Source organism: Neoarius graeffei, chromosome 25 (genome assembly GCF_027579695.1).
Source record: "Neoarius graeffei isolate fNeoGra1 chromosome 25, fNeoGra1.pri, whole genome shotgun sequence".
Taxonomy (NCBI): Eukaryota; Metazoa; Chordata; class Actinopteri; order Siluriformes; family Ariidae; genus Neoarius; species Neoarius graeffei.
Genome location: NC_083593.1, coordinates 343,881 through 359,972, shown reverse-complemented (window position 1 = coordinate 359,972; position 16,092 = coordinate 343,881). Strand labels below are relative to the sequence as shown.

Here is a 16,092-nt window from a genome sequence, read left to right as displayed (position 1 = left end):
GGTCTGAGTGAATGACCTTGACGTCCGTAACGTCACAGCAGGAAGTCTATCGGTCTCATCGCCATTTCCGCTAGACTAAAACACAGAGCTGACTGCAACTCTGATCCTCCATTTTGAGCTAATTTATCGCCAGGCGACGTAGATGTGTTGCTGGCCGGTGCAGCAACATGACAGAAGGTGGATTTACGTTGCATTCACGGCCCAAGAATGTTCAAACTGCAAAGATTTGGACGCGTTTTGCGAGAAGTTCACGGGCACATTGGGCGCCTACGAAGTGGTCTCTCCTCTGCTCTGCACATTTTACTGAAGACTCGTACGAGACCTCTGATCTGTTGAGGAGCGTTGGCTATAAGCCCGGATTGAAAGAGGGTGCAGTACCAACAATTAAAGGAAAAGAAAACTACAAGAAAAGGAAAGTTTTTTTTTTTTTTTTTTAAAGTAAGTTCAGTTGCACCAGTCCTCCTGGGGTGTGAGCCGAGGGTTGTTCCTAAAACCCAGGATGGAATGTGACATATTATTGCTCGGGCAGTGACCTCCTCGCGGTTGTTGCTAAAACCGGTGACATCCCATTCCGTCCCGGGTTTTAGTAATTGCCTGAGCCGAGCAGTAATGGCGGAGTACTCAGTATGGAGAAAATGGAGAATGAGTGGAGCAGCCATCTGATTTCTCGGCTGGATATGCTCACCTCAGCAGCAATATCTCGCCCTTACATGGAAGAAGCGAATGAACGGAGAACTGAACGAACAACTGAAAGTCGGATTGTTTCAAAACAATCGGCCACAAGATCGGCCTTCAAGAAGCAAGAACACAGACGGGTAAGCTCCGACTCTCATTTGGATAAAAATGTTGTTTCCCTGCGTTTAGATTAATCCATGTAACTTGTATTGTGTGTTTAAGTTAGCGGTATAAGATTATTTAATTTGCTTCAGAATGTGATTGTCTCAGTTCATCTGATTATTTAATGAGTCTTTTACGTTTTATCAGTGAAAATGCATGCGTGTACATGTATGTTGCATAAGTTATAGCACCCATCCTGTTTTAATGAGAGCCAACCCACAATCAGTGAAGTCAAATCAGTCTTAGTTGAGCGAGTCGGTAACGCTATTTCTTACTTTCACCATAAATGTTTATTGATATGACTTTGGTCTATAGCTGTAAAAGGCCTCGGCCTTAAAACCGGTTCCCGCTGTGACGTCACGCGCTCAGGGCTGGCTGGCTCAGTGGGGCGGCGCCAATGACAACTTTGTGGTCAAATTTAACTCTCAAAAATATATATTTTTTATTCCCATTTATGCAGCATACAAGAGTCAAGCATGGAGATACTATCCACTCAGAAATGTATTTAAAAGTAAAGGTTCTGCGTATCTGCTTTAAAGTGCTTTTCAGCGTCCTGCTTCAGAACCCCACTGATGGTGGTTTGGACTTGGGTGTGCGCTCTGTCGAGGCTGTTCAGAAACACTGATGTTCTTTTGGTGAAGTCGTTCCTCTGATGTTTCTGTACTGCAGATGTTCTGTGAGCTCTTCGAGGATCATGGCTTCAACAGTCAGAGGAAACCAAGAAGATGTGAAGAAAGTCCTGCAGAAAAAATCAGCTGCTTGTTATTTGGGGTTCATCAGAATAATTTCATTGATGACAGCTGTATGCTAATGAGACTGAATGTGATTGGTTCATTCTCAGCACAGCCACATCCCCATGTATGGGTGTACATACTTATGCAACCAGGTTTTTGTAACTTTTTTTATTTTTCTGATTTTTCCCTAAAATGTTTCTGATTAGGTGTGGCACGGTGATGCAGTGGTTTTCATTGTTGCCTCACAGCAAGAAGGTTCTGGGTTTGAATCTCATGGTTGACTGGGGTCTTTCTGTGTGGAGTTTGCATGTTCTCTCCTCATGTCTGTGTGGGTTTCCTCTGGGTCTCCGGTTTCCTCCCACAGTCCAAAGACATGTAGATTTGGCCAACTGTTGACTCTATATTGCCCAGAGGTGTGGGTGTGAGTATGATGGTTATTGGTCTCTGTGTGGCCCTGTGATAGATTGGTGACCCACCCGGGGTGAACCCCGACCCTCACCTGAAGTCAGCTGGGATTGGCTCCAGCTTCCCTGATGGATAAGTGGAATAGATAACGGATGGATGGAGAAAAACCTGCTATTTTAACAGGGTGTGTAAACTTTTGATATCCATTGTATTACCAGCAGGTGTGTGAGTATACTGTGTGTGATATCGAGCTCTATAATCTAGTTTCATTAACATCACATAAACTGCATGAGTGTTCAGGCCCCAATAACGAACACACACACACACACTCCTTCTTCATCCCACTCTCCACTTGTCCACCTTCAGCTGTTCCTGTCCATCTGTCTGTCCTAAAATAAGTGCACTGTGAGGCGGAAACCCCCCACACCTCCTAAAATACACACACACACTAGTACAACCTGTATTCATCACACACACGCACATAGTTTACACTCACTTTTGTACTATTCTAAACATTATTCATGATAGTACACTTTCTCTTTAGTGTATCTCTCTCTCTCTCTCTCTCTCTCTATGTATATATCTATACACACACAGTATGTGTGTTTGTTAAATTGCTGTTTGTTGCGTTTATAGATTTAAACTTGCATCAGTGTTTTCTTCATAACACCATCATGACATCACTCACACACACACACAAATGTATCATAGACTGGGAAATTATCATATCATTACACACCCACTTGAGTCTCACACACACACACACACACACACACACACAGTGCAGGGAGGCTCATCAAAAGCTAAATGTGAGTGATGTTCATAAAAAATAAAAATGTTAAAATGAAGGCTTACTGTTTGTGTAAACCTAAGTACAATAAGTGTGTGTGTGTTTTGCATGTTGCCTCATCTCCATGTTTGCATGCTGATTCACTCCCCTCTCTTCTACCCGGGTTGCCAGATTGGACAATGTGTGTGTGTGTTTTTATTACCTCTCTCACTCATCCTATCCCTCCTACTCCTCTCACTCCTTTTACCCCTAACCCCTTACCCTCTTGACCTTTCCCCCTTCTTCCCCATCCTACCCCCTCCTACCCTTCTCACTCTCTTTATCCCTACATCTCTTCCCCAGGGTTGTTGGAAATGTCCGTGTGCAGAGGGAGAGGTCTGCAGTTCCAGGGAGATGATGGCTCTGTGCTTAAAGCAGATACACAGAACCTTTATTTTTAAATAAATTTCTGAGTGGATAGTATCTCCATCCTTGACTCTTGTATGCTGCATAAGTGGGAATAAAAATATATATATTTTTTGAGAGTTAAAATCGACCACAAAGTTGTGATTGGCGCTGCCCCGCTGAGCCAGCCAGCCCTGAGCGCGTGACGTCACAGCGGGAACCGGTTTTAAGGCCGAGGCCTTTTACAGCTATAGACCAAAGTCATATCAATAAAAATTTATGGTGAAAGTAAGAAATCCCGTTACCGACTCGCTCAACTAAGACTGATTTGACGTCACTGATTGTGGGTTGGCTCTCATTAAAACAGGATGGGTGCTATAACTTATGCAACATACACGTACATGCATGCATTTTCACTGATAAAACGTAAAAGACTCATTAAATAATCAGATGAACTGAGACAATCACATTCTGAAGCAAATTAAATAATCTTATACCGCTAACTTAAACACACAATACAAGTTACATGGATTAATCTAAACGCAGGGAAACAACGAGTTGTTTTTGTTTTTTATCCAAATGAGAGTCGGAGCTTACCCGTCTGTGTTCTCGCTTCTTGAAGGCCGATCTTGTGGCCGATTGTTTTGAAACAATCTGACTTTCAGTTGTTCGTTCAGTTCTCCGTTCATTCGCTTCTTCCATGTGAGGGCGAGATGGCAGCGATATCCAGTTTAGAAATCAGACGGCTGCTCCACTCTTTCACTCCATACTGAGTACTCTGCCATTACTGCTCGGCTCAGGCAATTACTAAAACCTGGGACAGAATGGGACATCACCGGTTTTATCAACAACCACAGGGAGGTCACTGCCCGAGCGATAATATGTCACGTCCCTTTCCGTCCCGGGTTTTACCAACAACCCTCGGCTCACTCCAGGAGAACTGGTGCAACTGAACTCACTTTCCTTTTACTAAAGAAATATATACTTTCCTTTTCTTGTAGTTTTCTTTTCCTTTAATTGTTGGTACTGCACCCTCTTCCAATCCAGGCTTATAGCCAACGCTCCTCAACAGATCAGAGGTCTCGTACGAGTCTTCAGTAAAATGTGCAGAGCAGAGGAGAGACCACTTCGTAGGCGCCCAATGTGCCCGTGAACTTCTCGCAAAACGCGTCCAAATCTTTGCAGTTTGAACATTCTTGGGCCGTGAATGCAACGTAAATCCACCTTCTGTCGTGTTGCTGCACCGGCCAGCAACACATCTACGTCGCCTGGCGATAAATTAGCTCAAAATGGAGGATCGGAGTTGCAGTCAGCTCTGTGTTTTAGTATAGCGGAAATGGCGATGAGGCCGATAGACTTCCTGCTGTGACGTTACGGACGTCAAGGTCATTCACTCAGACCGCTACCTATATAAATCATCTCATCTCATTATCTCTAGCCGCTTTATCCTTCTACAGGGTCGCAGGCAAGCTGGATCCTATCCCAGCTGACTACGGGCGAAAGGCGGGGTTCACCCTGGACAAGTCGCCAGGTCATCACAGGGCTGACACATAGACACAGACAACCATTCACACTCACATTCACACCTACGCTCAATTTAGAGTCACCAGTTAACCTAACCTGCATGTCTTTGGACTGTGGGGGAAACCGGAGCACCCGGAGGAAACCCACGCGGACACGGGGAGAACATGCAAACTCCGCACAGAAAGGCCCTCGCCGGCCACGGGGCTCGAACCCAGGACCTTCTTGCTGTGAGGCGACAGCGCTAACCACTACACCACCGTGCCGTCCCTATATAAATCACTTTAATCGTAAAAATTACTATATTAGATTTATTGTTAACGCTTAAAACTATTCCTGTGCCATTCTTGAGGTCTCAAGGCATTTATAAACGAAAGTGAGGCCATGGCTCTGCGTATCTGCTTTAAGTCTTTGGGCTGCAGATCAGCAAGTGATGTGTTCAGATCCTTGCACTGCCAAGCTGCCATGGTTACATTGTTAAACCTGACCTTTGACCTTTCCATACATGTCAACCCTAAATAGGCATCACCTGTACTACAGTGTCTCAAAATCTTTACTTTCTTTAAAAAATCCTTCGTAACTACTAACATAACCCTGTGTAAAATAAACCCATCTCACCTCCATTTGTTTCAGCAATAATTATTAAACTGTGATATGTTGCGGGTGTCAGTCACGGTGGTGTAGTGGTTCGCACTGTCACTTCACAGCAAGAAGGTCCGGGTTCGATCCTAGCGACCGGCGAGGGCCTTTCTGTGTGGAGTTTGCATGTTCTCCCCGTGTCCGCGTGGGTTTCCTCCGGGTGCTCCGGTTTCCCCCACAGTCCAAAGACATGCAGGTTAGGTTAACTGGTGACTCTAAATTGAGCGTAGGTGTGAATGTGAGTGTGAATGGTTGTCTGTGTCTATGTGTCAGCCCTGTGATGACCTGGCGACTTGTCCAGGGTGTACCCCGCCTTTCGCCCGTAGTCAGCTGGGATAGGATCCAGCTCGCCTGCGACCCTGTAGAACAGGATAAAGCGGCTACAGATAATGGATGGATGTGATATGTTGCACACTGCATTAAAGCCAAATATGAAATATGAAAAAAAAATTATTTAACTAACCTTAGAACTTGATCAAGCATTTGGAAGATCTCCTCCATAGTGCCAGTGCTGCAGCCTGGCATGTCTACAGGGAGTGCAGAATTATTAGGCAAATGAGTATGTTGACCACATTACCCTCTCTATGCATGTTGGCCTACTACAAGCTGCATAGGCTTGAAAGCCTCCTACCAATTAAGCATACCAGGTGATGTGCATCTCTGTAATGAAAAGGGGTGTGGTCTAATGACATCAACACCCTATATCAGGTGTGCAAAATTATTAGGCAACTTCCTTTCCTTTGGCAAAATGGGTCAGAAGAGGGATTTGACGGACTCAGAAAAGTCAAAAATAGTGACATATATTGCAAAGGGATGGAGCACTCTTAAAATTGCCCAGCTTTTGAAGCGTGACCATCGAACAATCAAGCGCTTCATTCAAAATAGTCAACAGGGTCTCAAGAAGCGCGTTGAAAAAAAAAGGCGCAAACTAACTGCCCGTGAACTGAGGAAAGTCAAGCGTGAAGCTGCCAAGATGCCACTCGCCACCAGTTTTGCCATATTTCAGAGCTGCAACATCACTGGAGTGTCAAAAAGCACAAGGTGTGCAATACTCAGGGACACGGCCAAGGTAACAAAGGCTGAAAAACGACCACCACTGAACAAGACACACAAGATGAAACGTCAAGACTGGGCCAAGAAGTATCACAAGACTGATTTTTCTAAGGTCTTATGGACAGATGAAATGAGAGTGAGTCTTGATGGGCCAGATGGATGGGCTCGTGGCTGGATCAGCAAAGGGCAGAGAGCTCCAGTCCGACTCAGACGCCAGCAAGGTGGAGGTGGGGTACTGGTATGGGCTGGTATCATCAAAGATGAGCTTGTGGGACCTTTTCGGGTTGAGGATGGCATCAAGCTCAACTCCCAGTCCTATTGTCAGTTTTTGGAAGACACCTTCTTCAAGCAGTGGTACAGGAAGAAGTCAGCATCCTTCAAGAAAAACATGATTTTCATGCAGGACAATGCTCCATCACACGCATCCAAGTACTCCACAGCATGGCTGGCCAGAAAGGGTCTAAAGGAAGAAAGATTAATGACGTGGCCTCCTTGTTCACCTGATCTGAACCCCATAGAAAACCTGTGGTCCCTCATCAAATGTGAGGTCTACAAGGAGGGGAAACAGTACACATCTCTGAACAGTGTCTGGGAGGCTGTGGTTGCTGCTGCACGCAATGTTGATCGCAAACAGATCAAAACACTGACCGAATCCATGGATGGCAGGCTTTTGAGTGTCCTTGTAAAGAAAGGCGGCTATATTAGTCACTGATTTGGTTTTTTTTGTTTTTGAATGCCAGCAATGTATATTAGTGAATGTTGAGTTGTTATATTGGTTTCCCTGGTGAAAATAAATGAGTGAAATGGGTATATGTTTGTTTTTTGTTAAGTTGCCTAATAATTATGCACAGTTATAGTCACCTGCACACACAGATATCCTCCTAAGATAGCTAAAACTAAGAAAGCCCTACTCCAACTTCCAAAAATACTCAGCTTTGATATTTATGAGTCTTTTGGGTTCATCAAGAACATAGTTGTTTTTCAATAATAAAACTAATCCTCAAAAATACAACTTGCCTAATAATTCTGCACTCCCTGTAGCATTCTCATCTTGGCTCCTTCATTGGTGTCAAATACTCGAACCAACATAGCCAACCTCCTGTCGGACTGCTTGTCATTAGATTCATCAATCATGAGAGAATATGACGATGAACGGCAGTGCTGGATGACAGTTTTTATTGCCTCTGGAGCAAGACTCCTCTTGATAACTTGAGTGGCTTTAGTTTGCTTGCAGCTGAATTTTGTTGCCATTTCACTGTTGAGGAAGAGTTGGGGTGCAGTTTCTGTAAAGTGGTCTGCAACCGACATGGGAAGATTGTGTTGTGTAATAAAATCGTAGAACACAACTTTGGATTTCACTACATTGTCACTACCAACTTTACTCGGTTGTTTCTGAGCAAAAAAATGTATTGGCTGCTGACTCGATCCTTCTCTCTGTTGCATTTCACTGATGAAGCTTTGATTGTACTTGTTCTTTTAGGTCATACAACCCCGATGCCACAACCTTAACATCCTGATTGCAAAGTGAACAAGTGGTGTAATCACTTCCTAGTTTCGATGGAAGAATAATGCCATCAAACATTTCCATCCATTCTGGAAGAAAATGACCCCCTGATTTTGTCTTCAGTTGTTTCTTTGGTGGAACCTCCGCCATGACTCGCCTCGTGTGTTTGAAAAATTTGTGCTCAGCCAGAAGGTGACTACTCGCGCAACTGTGCATGTGTGGACATTCGGATTGATTCGTGTTATTCCAGAAACGCAGATGGAGTAATTCCAAATGTAAATGAAGGTGTGTTCTGTGATGTTTGGGTACTAAAACTTTGAAAATATTTTTTGAGGGTAAAAGCACAATTTCTGTAGTATTTTACCAACACACTGGTATTAATTTCAAGCGTCCAAAATCTGTACAAAATACGGATAAGCCGTAGGGGTTGACATGTACACCGTTCACCTTCTCAGGTGGAAGTCATTCTGGATGAAACCATCAGACACATGAGGGAATGGAACAGTCCTCCCTTTAAACTTTCACTTTGAAATCACAACCAGGCAACCCTGACTAACTCACTGCAGCGTTTAGTACAATCTGGCAACCCGGATAGCTCCCTTCACTCGTGCAGCTGTTCATCCGCCACTCAACCTCACTCCCACCCTCAACCTCACTCACCCTCACCCTCATCTCTCCACCGTTTATTTATTTCCTCTCTCCAGCTCCACCGCAGTGACTGCTTCAGGACCTCATTCCGGGCGGGACGGTGACGGCTTCAGGATTATTTCCCTCATTAACACTCCGGGGTGTGTGTGTGTGTGCGCGCTCTGACACAGTTGGGAGTGTTTTGGACAGAAGGTGTGACGGTCGAGTCTCGGTGTGGGCAGTGAGGAGGAGGGAGAGGAGACGCGCTCCCACTCTGATCCCCTTTTCCCTTTAATTCCCTTCGTCAGGGTGGTTGTGTGTTCGATGCCCCGCGCGCGGCGCTCAGGCAGGACATGAGTTCGGTGTGGAAGAGGCTGCAGAGGGTCGGGAAGAAGGCCACGAGGTTCCAGTTCGTGGCTTCATATCAGGAGCTGGCGGTGGAGTGCACAAACAAATGGTGAGAGTTTAGGCTTCACTTTCTATCACTCTGTGTGCGCGCGTGCGCGTGGGTGTGTTCCGTTAGAGCGCAGCTTCCTGAACACCGAACCCACAGTCACGTGACTTTTACACTAAAGTTTGTGCTGCGCTTCAGTGCGGAGTTCACCGCCCCGCGCGCGCTTTCATTCTCCATCTCTGCTTTATTTATTCATTTATTTATCAGTGATTAAAGTCACGCGCTGCTTCCGGATTGCATTTATACTCTCAACTGGTGGGGGGGAGTGGGTGGGTGAGTGAGGGTGAGGGTGAGTGAGTGAGGGTGAGTGAGTGAGGGTGAGTGGGTGAGGGTGAGTGAGTGAGAGTGGGTGAGTGGGTGAGGGTGAGTGAGTGAGGGTGAGTGAGTGGGTGAGTGGGTGAGGGTGAGTGAGTGAGGGTGAGTGAGTGAGTGGGTGAGGGTGAGTGAGTGAGGGTGAGTGAGTGAGGGTGAGTGAGTGAGTGGGTGAGGGTGAGTGGGTGAGGGTGAGTGAGTGAGTGAGTGAGTGAGTGAGTGAGGGTGAGTGAGTGAGGGTGAGTGAGTGAGAGTGGGTGAGTGGGTGAGGGTGAGTGAGTGAGGGTGAGTGAGTGGGTGAGTGGGTGAGGGTGAGTGAGTGAGTGAGTGAGTGAGTGAGTGGGTGAGGGTGAGTGAGTGAGGGTGAGTGAGTGAGGGTGAGTGAGTGAGTGGGTGAGGGTGAGTGGGTGAGGGTGAGTGAGTGAGTGAGTGAGTGAGTGAGTGAGGGTGAGTGGGTGAGGGTGAGTGAGTGAGAGTGGGTGAGTGGGTGAGGGTGAGTGAGTGAGGGTGAGTGAGTGAGTGGGTGAGGGTGAGTGAGTGAGGGTGAGTGAGTGAGGGTGAGTGAGTGAGTGGGTGAGGGTGAGTGGGTGAGGGTGAGTGAGTGAGGGTGAGTGAGTGAGTGAGAGTGAGAGTGAGTGAGTGGGTGAGGGTGAGTGGGTGAGGGTGAGTGAGTGGGTGAGGGTGGGTGAGTGGGTGAGGGTGAGTGAGTGGGTGAGGGTGAGTGAGTGAGAGTGAGTGAGTGAGTGAGGGTGAGTGAGTGAGGGTGAGTGAGTGAGAGTGAGTGAGTGAGAGTGAGTGAGTGGGTGAGGGTGAGTGGGTGAGGGTGAGTGAGTGAGGGTGAGTGAGTGAGTGAGTGAGTGAGTGAGGGTGAGTGAGTGGGTGAGGGTGGGTGAGGGTGAGTGAGTGGGTGAGGGTGAGTGAGTGGGTGAGGGTGAGTGAGAGTGAGTGAGTGAGTGAGTGAGGGTGGGTGAGTGAGTGGGTGAGGGTGAGTGAGTGAGGGTGAGTGAGAGGGTGAGTGAGTGAGAGTGAGTGAGTGGGTGAGGGTGAGTGGGTGAGGGTGAGTGAGTGAGAGTGAGTGAGTGAGGGTGAGTGAGTGAGGGTGAGTGAGAGTGAGTGAGTGAGTGAGGGTGAGTGAGAGTGAGTGAGTGGGTGAGGGTGAGTGAGAGTGGGTGAGTGGGTGAGGGTGAGTGAGTGGGTGAGGGTGAGTGAGTGAGAGTGAGTGAGTGAGTGGGTGAGGGTGAGTGGGTGAGGGTGAGTGAGTGAGAGTGAGTGAGTGGGTGAGGGTGAGTGAGTGGGTGAGGGTGAGTGAGTGAGAGGGTGAGTGAGTGGGTGAGGGTGAGTGAGTGGGTGAGGGTGAGTGAGTGGGTGAGGGTGAGTGAGTGAGTGAGAGTGAGTGAGTGAGTGGGTGAGGGTGAGTGAGTGAGAGTGAGTGAGTGAGTGAGTGAGTGAGGGTGAGTGGGTGAGGGTGAGTGAGTGGGTGAGGGTGAGTGAGTGAGAGTGAGTGGGTGAGGGTGAGTGGGTGAGGGTGAGTGAGTGAGAGTGAGTGAGTGGGTGAGGGTGAGTGGGTGAGGGTGAGTGGGTGAGGGTGAGTGAGTGGGTGAGGGTGAGTGGGTGAGGGTGAGTGAGTGGGTGAGGGTGAGTGAGTGAGAGTGAGTGAGTGGGTGAGGGTGAGTGGGTGAGGGTGAGTGAGTGAGGGTGAGTGAGTGGGTGAGGGTGAGTGAGTGGGTGAGGGTGAGTGGGTGAGGGTGAGTGGGTGAGGGTGAGTGAGTGGGTGAGGGTGAGTGAGTGAGAGTGAGTGGGTGAGGGTGAGTGGGTGAGGGTGAGTGAGTGAGAGTGAGTGAGTGAGAGTGAGTGAGTGAGGGTGAGTGAGTGAGAGTGAGTGAGTGGGTGAGGGTGAGTGAGAGTGAGTGAGTGGGTGAGGGTGAGTGGGTGAGGGTGAGTGAGTGGGTGAGGGTGAGTGAGTGGGTGAGGGTGAGTGGGTGAGGGTGAGTGAGTGAGTGAGTGAGGGTGAGTGAGTGGGTGAGGGTGAGTGAGTGGGTGAGGGTGAGTGAGTGAGGGTGAGTGAGTGGGTGAGGGTGAGTGAGTGGGTGAGGGTGAGTGAGTGAGAGTGAGTGAGTGAGGGTGAGTGAGTGAGAGTGAGTGAGTGAGGGTGAGTGAGTGGGTGAGGGTGAGTGAGTGAGGGTGAGTGAGTGAGAGTGAGTGAGTGGGTGAGGGTGAGTGAGTGGGTGAGGGTGAGTGAGTGAGAGTGAGTGAGTGAGTGAGTGAGTGAGGGTGAGTGAGTGAGGGTGAGTGAGTGAGGGTGAGTGAGTGAGAGTGAGTGAGTGAGAGTGAGTGAGTGGGTGAGGGTGAGTGGGTGAGGGTGAGTGAGTGAGTGAGTGAGTGAGTGAGTGAGTGAGGGTGAGTGAGTGGGTGAGGGTGGGTGAGGGTGAGTGAGTGGGTGAGGGTGAGTGAGTGGGTGAGGGTGAGTGAGAGTGAGTGAGTGAGTGAGTGAGTGAGGGTGGGTGAGTGAGTGGGTGAGGGTGAGTGAGTGAGGGTGAGTGAGAGGGTGAGTGAGTGAGAGTGAGTGAGTGGGTGAGGGTGAGTGGGTGAGGGTGAGTGAGAGTGAGTGAGTGAGTGAGAGTGAGTGAGTGAGGGTGGGTGAGTGAGAGTGAGTGAGTGAGTGAGTGAGTGAGTGAGTGAGTGAGTGAGGGTGAGTGAGAGTGAGTGAGTGGGTGAGGGTGAGTGAGAGTGGGTGAGTGGGTGAGGGTGAGTGAGTGAGAGTGAGTGAGTGGGTGAGGGTGAGTGGGTGAGGGTGAGTGAGTGAGAGTGAGTGAGTGGGTGAGGGTGAGTGAGTGGGTGAGGGTGAGTGAGTGAGTGGGTGAGGGTGAGTGGGTGAGGGTGAGTGAGTGGGTGAGGGTGAGTGAGTGGGTGAGGGTGAGTGAGTGGGTGAGGGTGAGTGAGTGAGTGAGAGTGAGTGAGTGAGTGGGTGAGGGTGAGTGAGTGAGAGTGAGTGAGTGAGTGAGGGTGAGTGAGTGGGTGAGGGTGAGTGAGTGAGAGTGAGTGAGTGGGTGAGGGTGAGTGGGTGAGGGTGAGTGAGTGAGAGTGAGTGAGTGGGTGAGGGTGAGTGGGTGAGGGTGAGTGAGTGAGAGTGAGTGAGTGGGTGAGGGTGAGTGAGTGGGTGAGGGTGAGTGAGTGGGTGAGGGTGGGTGAGGGTGAGTGAGTGGGTGAGGGTGAGTGAGTGAGAGTGAGTGAGTGGGTGAGGGTGAGTGGGTGAGGGTGAGTGAGTGAGGGTGAGTGAGTGGGTGAAGGTGAGTGAGTGGGTGAGGGTGAGTGAGTGAGTGGGTGAGGGTGAGTGGGTGAGGGTGAGTGAGTGGGTGAGGGTGAGTGAGTGAGAGTGAGTGAGTGGGTGAGGGTGAGTGGGTGAGGGTGAGTGAGTGAGAGTGAGTGAGTGAGAGTGAGTGAGTGAGGGTGAGTGAGTGAGAGTGAGTGAGTGGGTGAGGGTGAGTGAGAGTGAGTGAGTGGGTGAGGGTGAGTGGGTGAGGGTGAGTGAGTGGGTGAGGGTGAGTGAGTGGGTGAGGGTGAGTGGGTGAGGGTGAGTGAGTGAGTGAGTGAGTGAGTGAGTGAGTGAGGGTGAGTGAGTGGGTGAGGGTGAGTGAGGGTGAGTGAGTGGGTGAGGGTGAGTGAGTGAGGGTGAGTGAGTGGGTGAGGGTGAGTGAGTGGGTGAGGGTGAGTGAGTGAGAGTGAGTGAGTGAGGGTGAGTGAGTGAGAGTGAGTGAGTGAGGGTGAGTGAGTGGGTGAGGGTGAGTGAGTGAGGGTGAGTGAGTGAGAGTGAGTGAGTGGGTGAGGGTGAGTGAGTGAGAGTGAGTGAGTGGGTGAGGGTGAGTGGGTGAGGGTGAGTGAGAGTGAGTGAGTGAGTGAGTGAGTGAGTGAGGGTGAGTGAGTGAGTGAGTGAGTGAGTGAGTGAGTGAGTGAGTGAGAGTGAGTGAGTGAGGGTGAGTGAGTGAGAGTGAGTGGGTGAGGGTGAGTGAGTGGGTGAGGGTGAGAGTGAGAGTGAGTGAGTGAGTGGGTGAGGGTGAGTGAGTGAGAGTGAGTGAGTGGGTGAGGGTGAGTGAGTGGGTGAGGGTGAGTGGGTGAGGGTGAGTGAGTGGGTGAGGGTGAGTGAGTGAGAGTGAGTGAGTGAGTGGGTGTGGGTGAGGGTGAGTGAGTGAGAGTGAGTGAGTGAGGGTGAGTGGGTGAGGGTGAGTGAGTGGGTGAGGGTGAGTGAGTGAGAGTGAGTGAGTGGGTGAGGGTGAGAGGGTGAGTGGGTGAGGGTGAGTGAGTGGGTGAGGGTGAGTGAGTGGGTGAGGGTGAGTGAGTGGGTGAGGGTGAGAGAGTGAGTGAGTGGGTGAGGGTGAGTGGGTGAGGGTGAGTGAGTGAGAGTGAGTGAGTGAGTGAGGGTGAGTGAGAGTGAGTGAGTGAGGGTGAGTGAGTGAGAGTGAGTGAGTGGGTGATGGTGAGTGAGAGTGAGTGAGTGGGTGAGGGTGAGTGAGAGTGAGTGAGTGAGTGAGTGAGGGTGAGTGAGTGAGAGTGAGTGAGTGGGTGAGGGTGAGTGAGAGTGAGTGAGTGGGTGAGGGTGAGTGAGAGTGAGTGAGTGGGTGAGGGTGAGTGGGTGAGGGTGAGTGAGTGGGTGAGGGTGAGTGAGAGTGAGTGAGTGAGTGGGTGAGGGTGAGTGGGTGAGGGTGAGTGAGTGGGTGAGGGTGAGTGAGTGGGTGAGGGTGAGTGAGTGGGTGAGGGTGAGTGAGTGAGGGTGAGTGAGAGTGAGTGAGTGAGTGTGAGTGAGTGAGTGTGAGTGAGTGAGGGTGAGTGGGTGAGGGTGAGTGAGTGAGGGTGAGTGAGTGAGTGAGGGTGAGGGTCGCGCCCCAATGCGCACTGAACATCAGCTGCATCGCAGGGAGCCTCGGACAGGGAGGTGCTGAGATTCTGGCTGGGTCACAAACCGCACATCAGCTCTTTACCTGGTTTTCCTACAGGAGATTAAAGGGATGAGCAGCTCTGGGCTGTGTCCCAAATCACACACTAGTCTACTGCACTCAATAGTGTACTAGGAGAGTATCAGCTCCAGTTTGAAAGGCGCCTAAAGGTTTTATTGAAACCGAATTCCACAGCTGGAATAGAGCTCATCTCTGAATGAACAGGTTGCGTTCCAAACTGCACTAACTCATGTGCACTATCTGTAGTGACATAGGCTGCCGTTCACTCTGTGGTTGTGTCCCAAACCGCACGTTACTGCTTGAAATAGTGTCTCTCAGTAGTGTGCTCCATATAAGCTTGTCTTTTAGGACAAAATCAGTCGTCCCAAATTCCATAAAACACACTTTCACTGAACAACTAATACAAGTAGTGCGTTAAAGTAGTACACACTGGTTAGGGTGCACTTTGCACTCGTCTTTTTTTAGTTTACAGGTGATGATATGTGGTTTAGGACACAGCCCTGAACTCTCTGATTAGTTTAGTTCTAAGAGGTTGAAGGTCAAGACTGGCTGTCATCATCACCGAATATCTGATGAGAGAAAGGCAGAGTAATCATAGCAGAGTGACCTTTGACCTCAGACTAAGATAAGGGAAATCATTAGATAAGATGTACAGAGGTGAGACATGGGGGTGAGACATGTGAGGAACGACTCACTGATGAACTGCTGATGATAAAATCTTTAACATCTGATTTCTGTGTTAATGTTGTGAAAGTTACAGTTTTACATGTTTTCATGTTGTTTATTGTGTAAACTGCTTCAGAATAAATAAAAGAAAAGTAAAATGAAAGAATAATTTTAAAAAATACACAAATAATAACAATATAATTACAGAGTCCTGGACGGCACAATTTTCACTATGTTTCCAGATCAAAGGTCTGTAACATGGAAACTACAACACACACACACACACACACACACACACGGAAGGGTCGGAGGGTTTTATTTAGGGACTGGCCTCAAATATAAAGTTGTACAAAACCCCAGAAGGGACATGAAGAAAAAACATGTACAGGTGTGTGTGTGGGTTCTGTTGTAGTGGTTTCCATGTTGCCAAATTGAGCAAAATTACATGACATTACAGGAGTTTAGCAGACGCTGTCATCCAGAGCGACATACAACGCACCCAGAGCAGCCGGGGGGTTAGGGGCCTTGCTCAAGGGCATTCAGCCATTCCTGCTGGTCCAGGGAATCGAACCAGTGACCTTTTGGTCCCAAAGCTGCTTCTCTAACCTTTAAGCTATGGCTTCTTCCATGAAAAATCATAAACATTGGATATAAATATACAGTATAATCATCAGTGTGATGTAATAATCAGTGTATAAACAACACAAACATCTAAAACATCATATATTAAACAGATGAAAAACAATAAAATAAATGAACAAATAAAATGAAAGCAAATCAAAATTACAAGAATAAATAAATAATGAATTATATAAAGAATTAAAATAGTTACCTAAAGGGAGTGAGAGGCCTCAGGAGGAGATAAAAGCTATTTAAAAAATCGAGTGTAAATAAAGCTGAAGAAAATAAATAATGTACAGAATGGAGTTTAAAGATTGTTTAATCCCTGATGAACTTAAAGACGTTACACACTCGTGCAGTGTTTCATCAGCAACACTCAGCATAAACGAGAAGGAGGAGGCGATTAAATGTGATGAGTAAATTAAATTAGAACAGTGTTATTAAAGCGCAGAGACCTGACAATTCTCATCCAGTTGTAATCTGAGTTCATCTCATTTCCTCCTGTTCAGCGTCACACACTGCTTGACCTTCTGCAGGGTGATCTGGTGATGAGGAGAGCAAACTGTGTGTGTTTTTTTCACTAGTCACACACACAC

General features: G+C 48.4%; 1 protein-coding gene across 9 annotated transcripts in view; it reads left to right on the top strand.

The window, feature by feature from the left end:
* Positions 1-8,444: 8,444 nt before the first annotated feature.
* Positions 8,445-16,092, top strand: part of ehbp1l1b (EH domain binding protein 1-like 1b) — a 37,027-nt gene continuing 29,379 nt past the window's right edge. For 8 of the 9 annotated variants that reach the window (XM_060908498.1, XM_060908497.1, XM_060908501.1 and 5 more), the window contains exon 1: positions 8,445-8,951. In XM_060908498.1, the coding sequence (XP_060764481.1) occupies positions 8,848-8,951 (104 nt within the window). In that variant the 5' untranslated portion in view covers positions 8,445-8,847. The remainder of the gene's footprint in view (positions 8,952-16,092) is intronic. The other variant, XM_060908494.1, reaches the window with a different exon arrangement.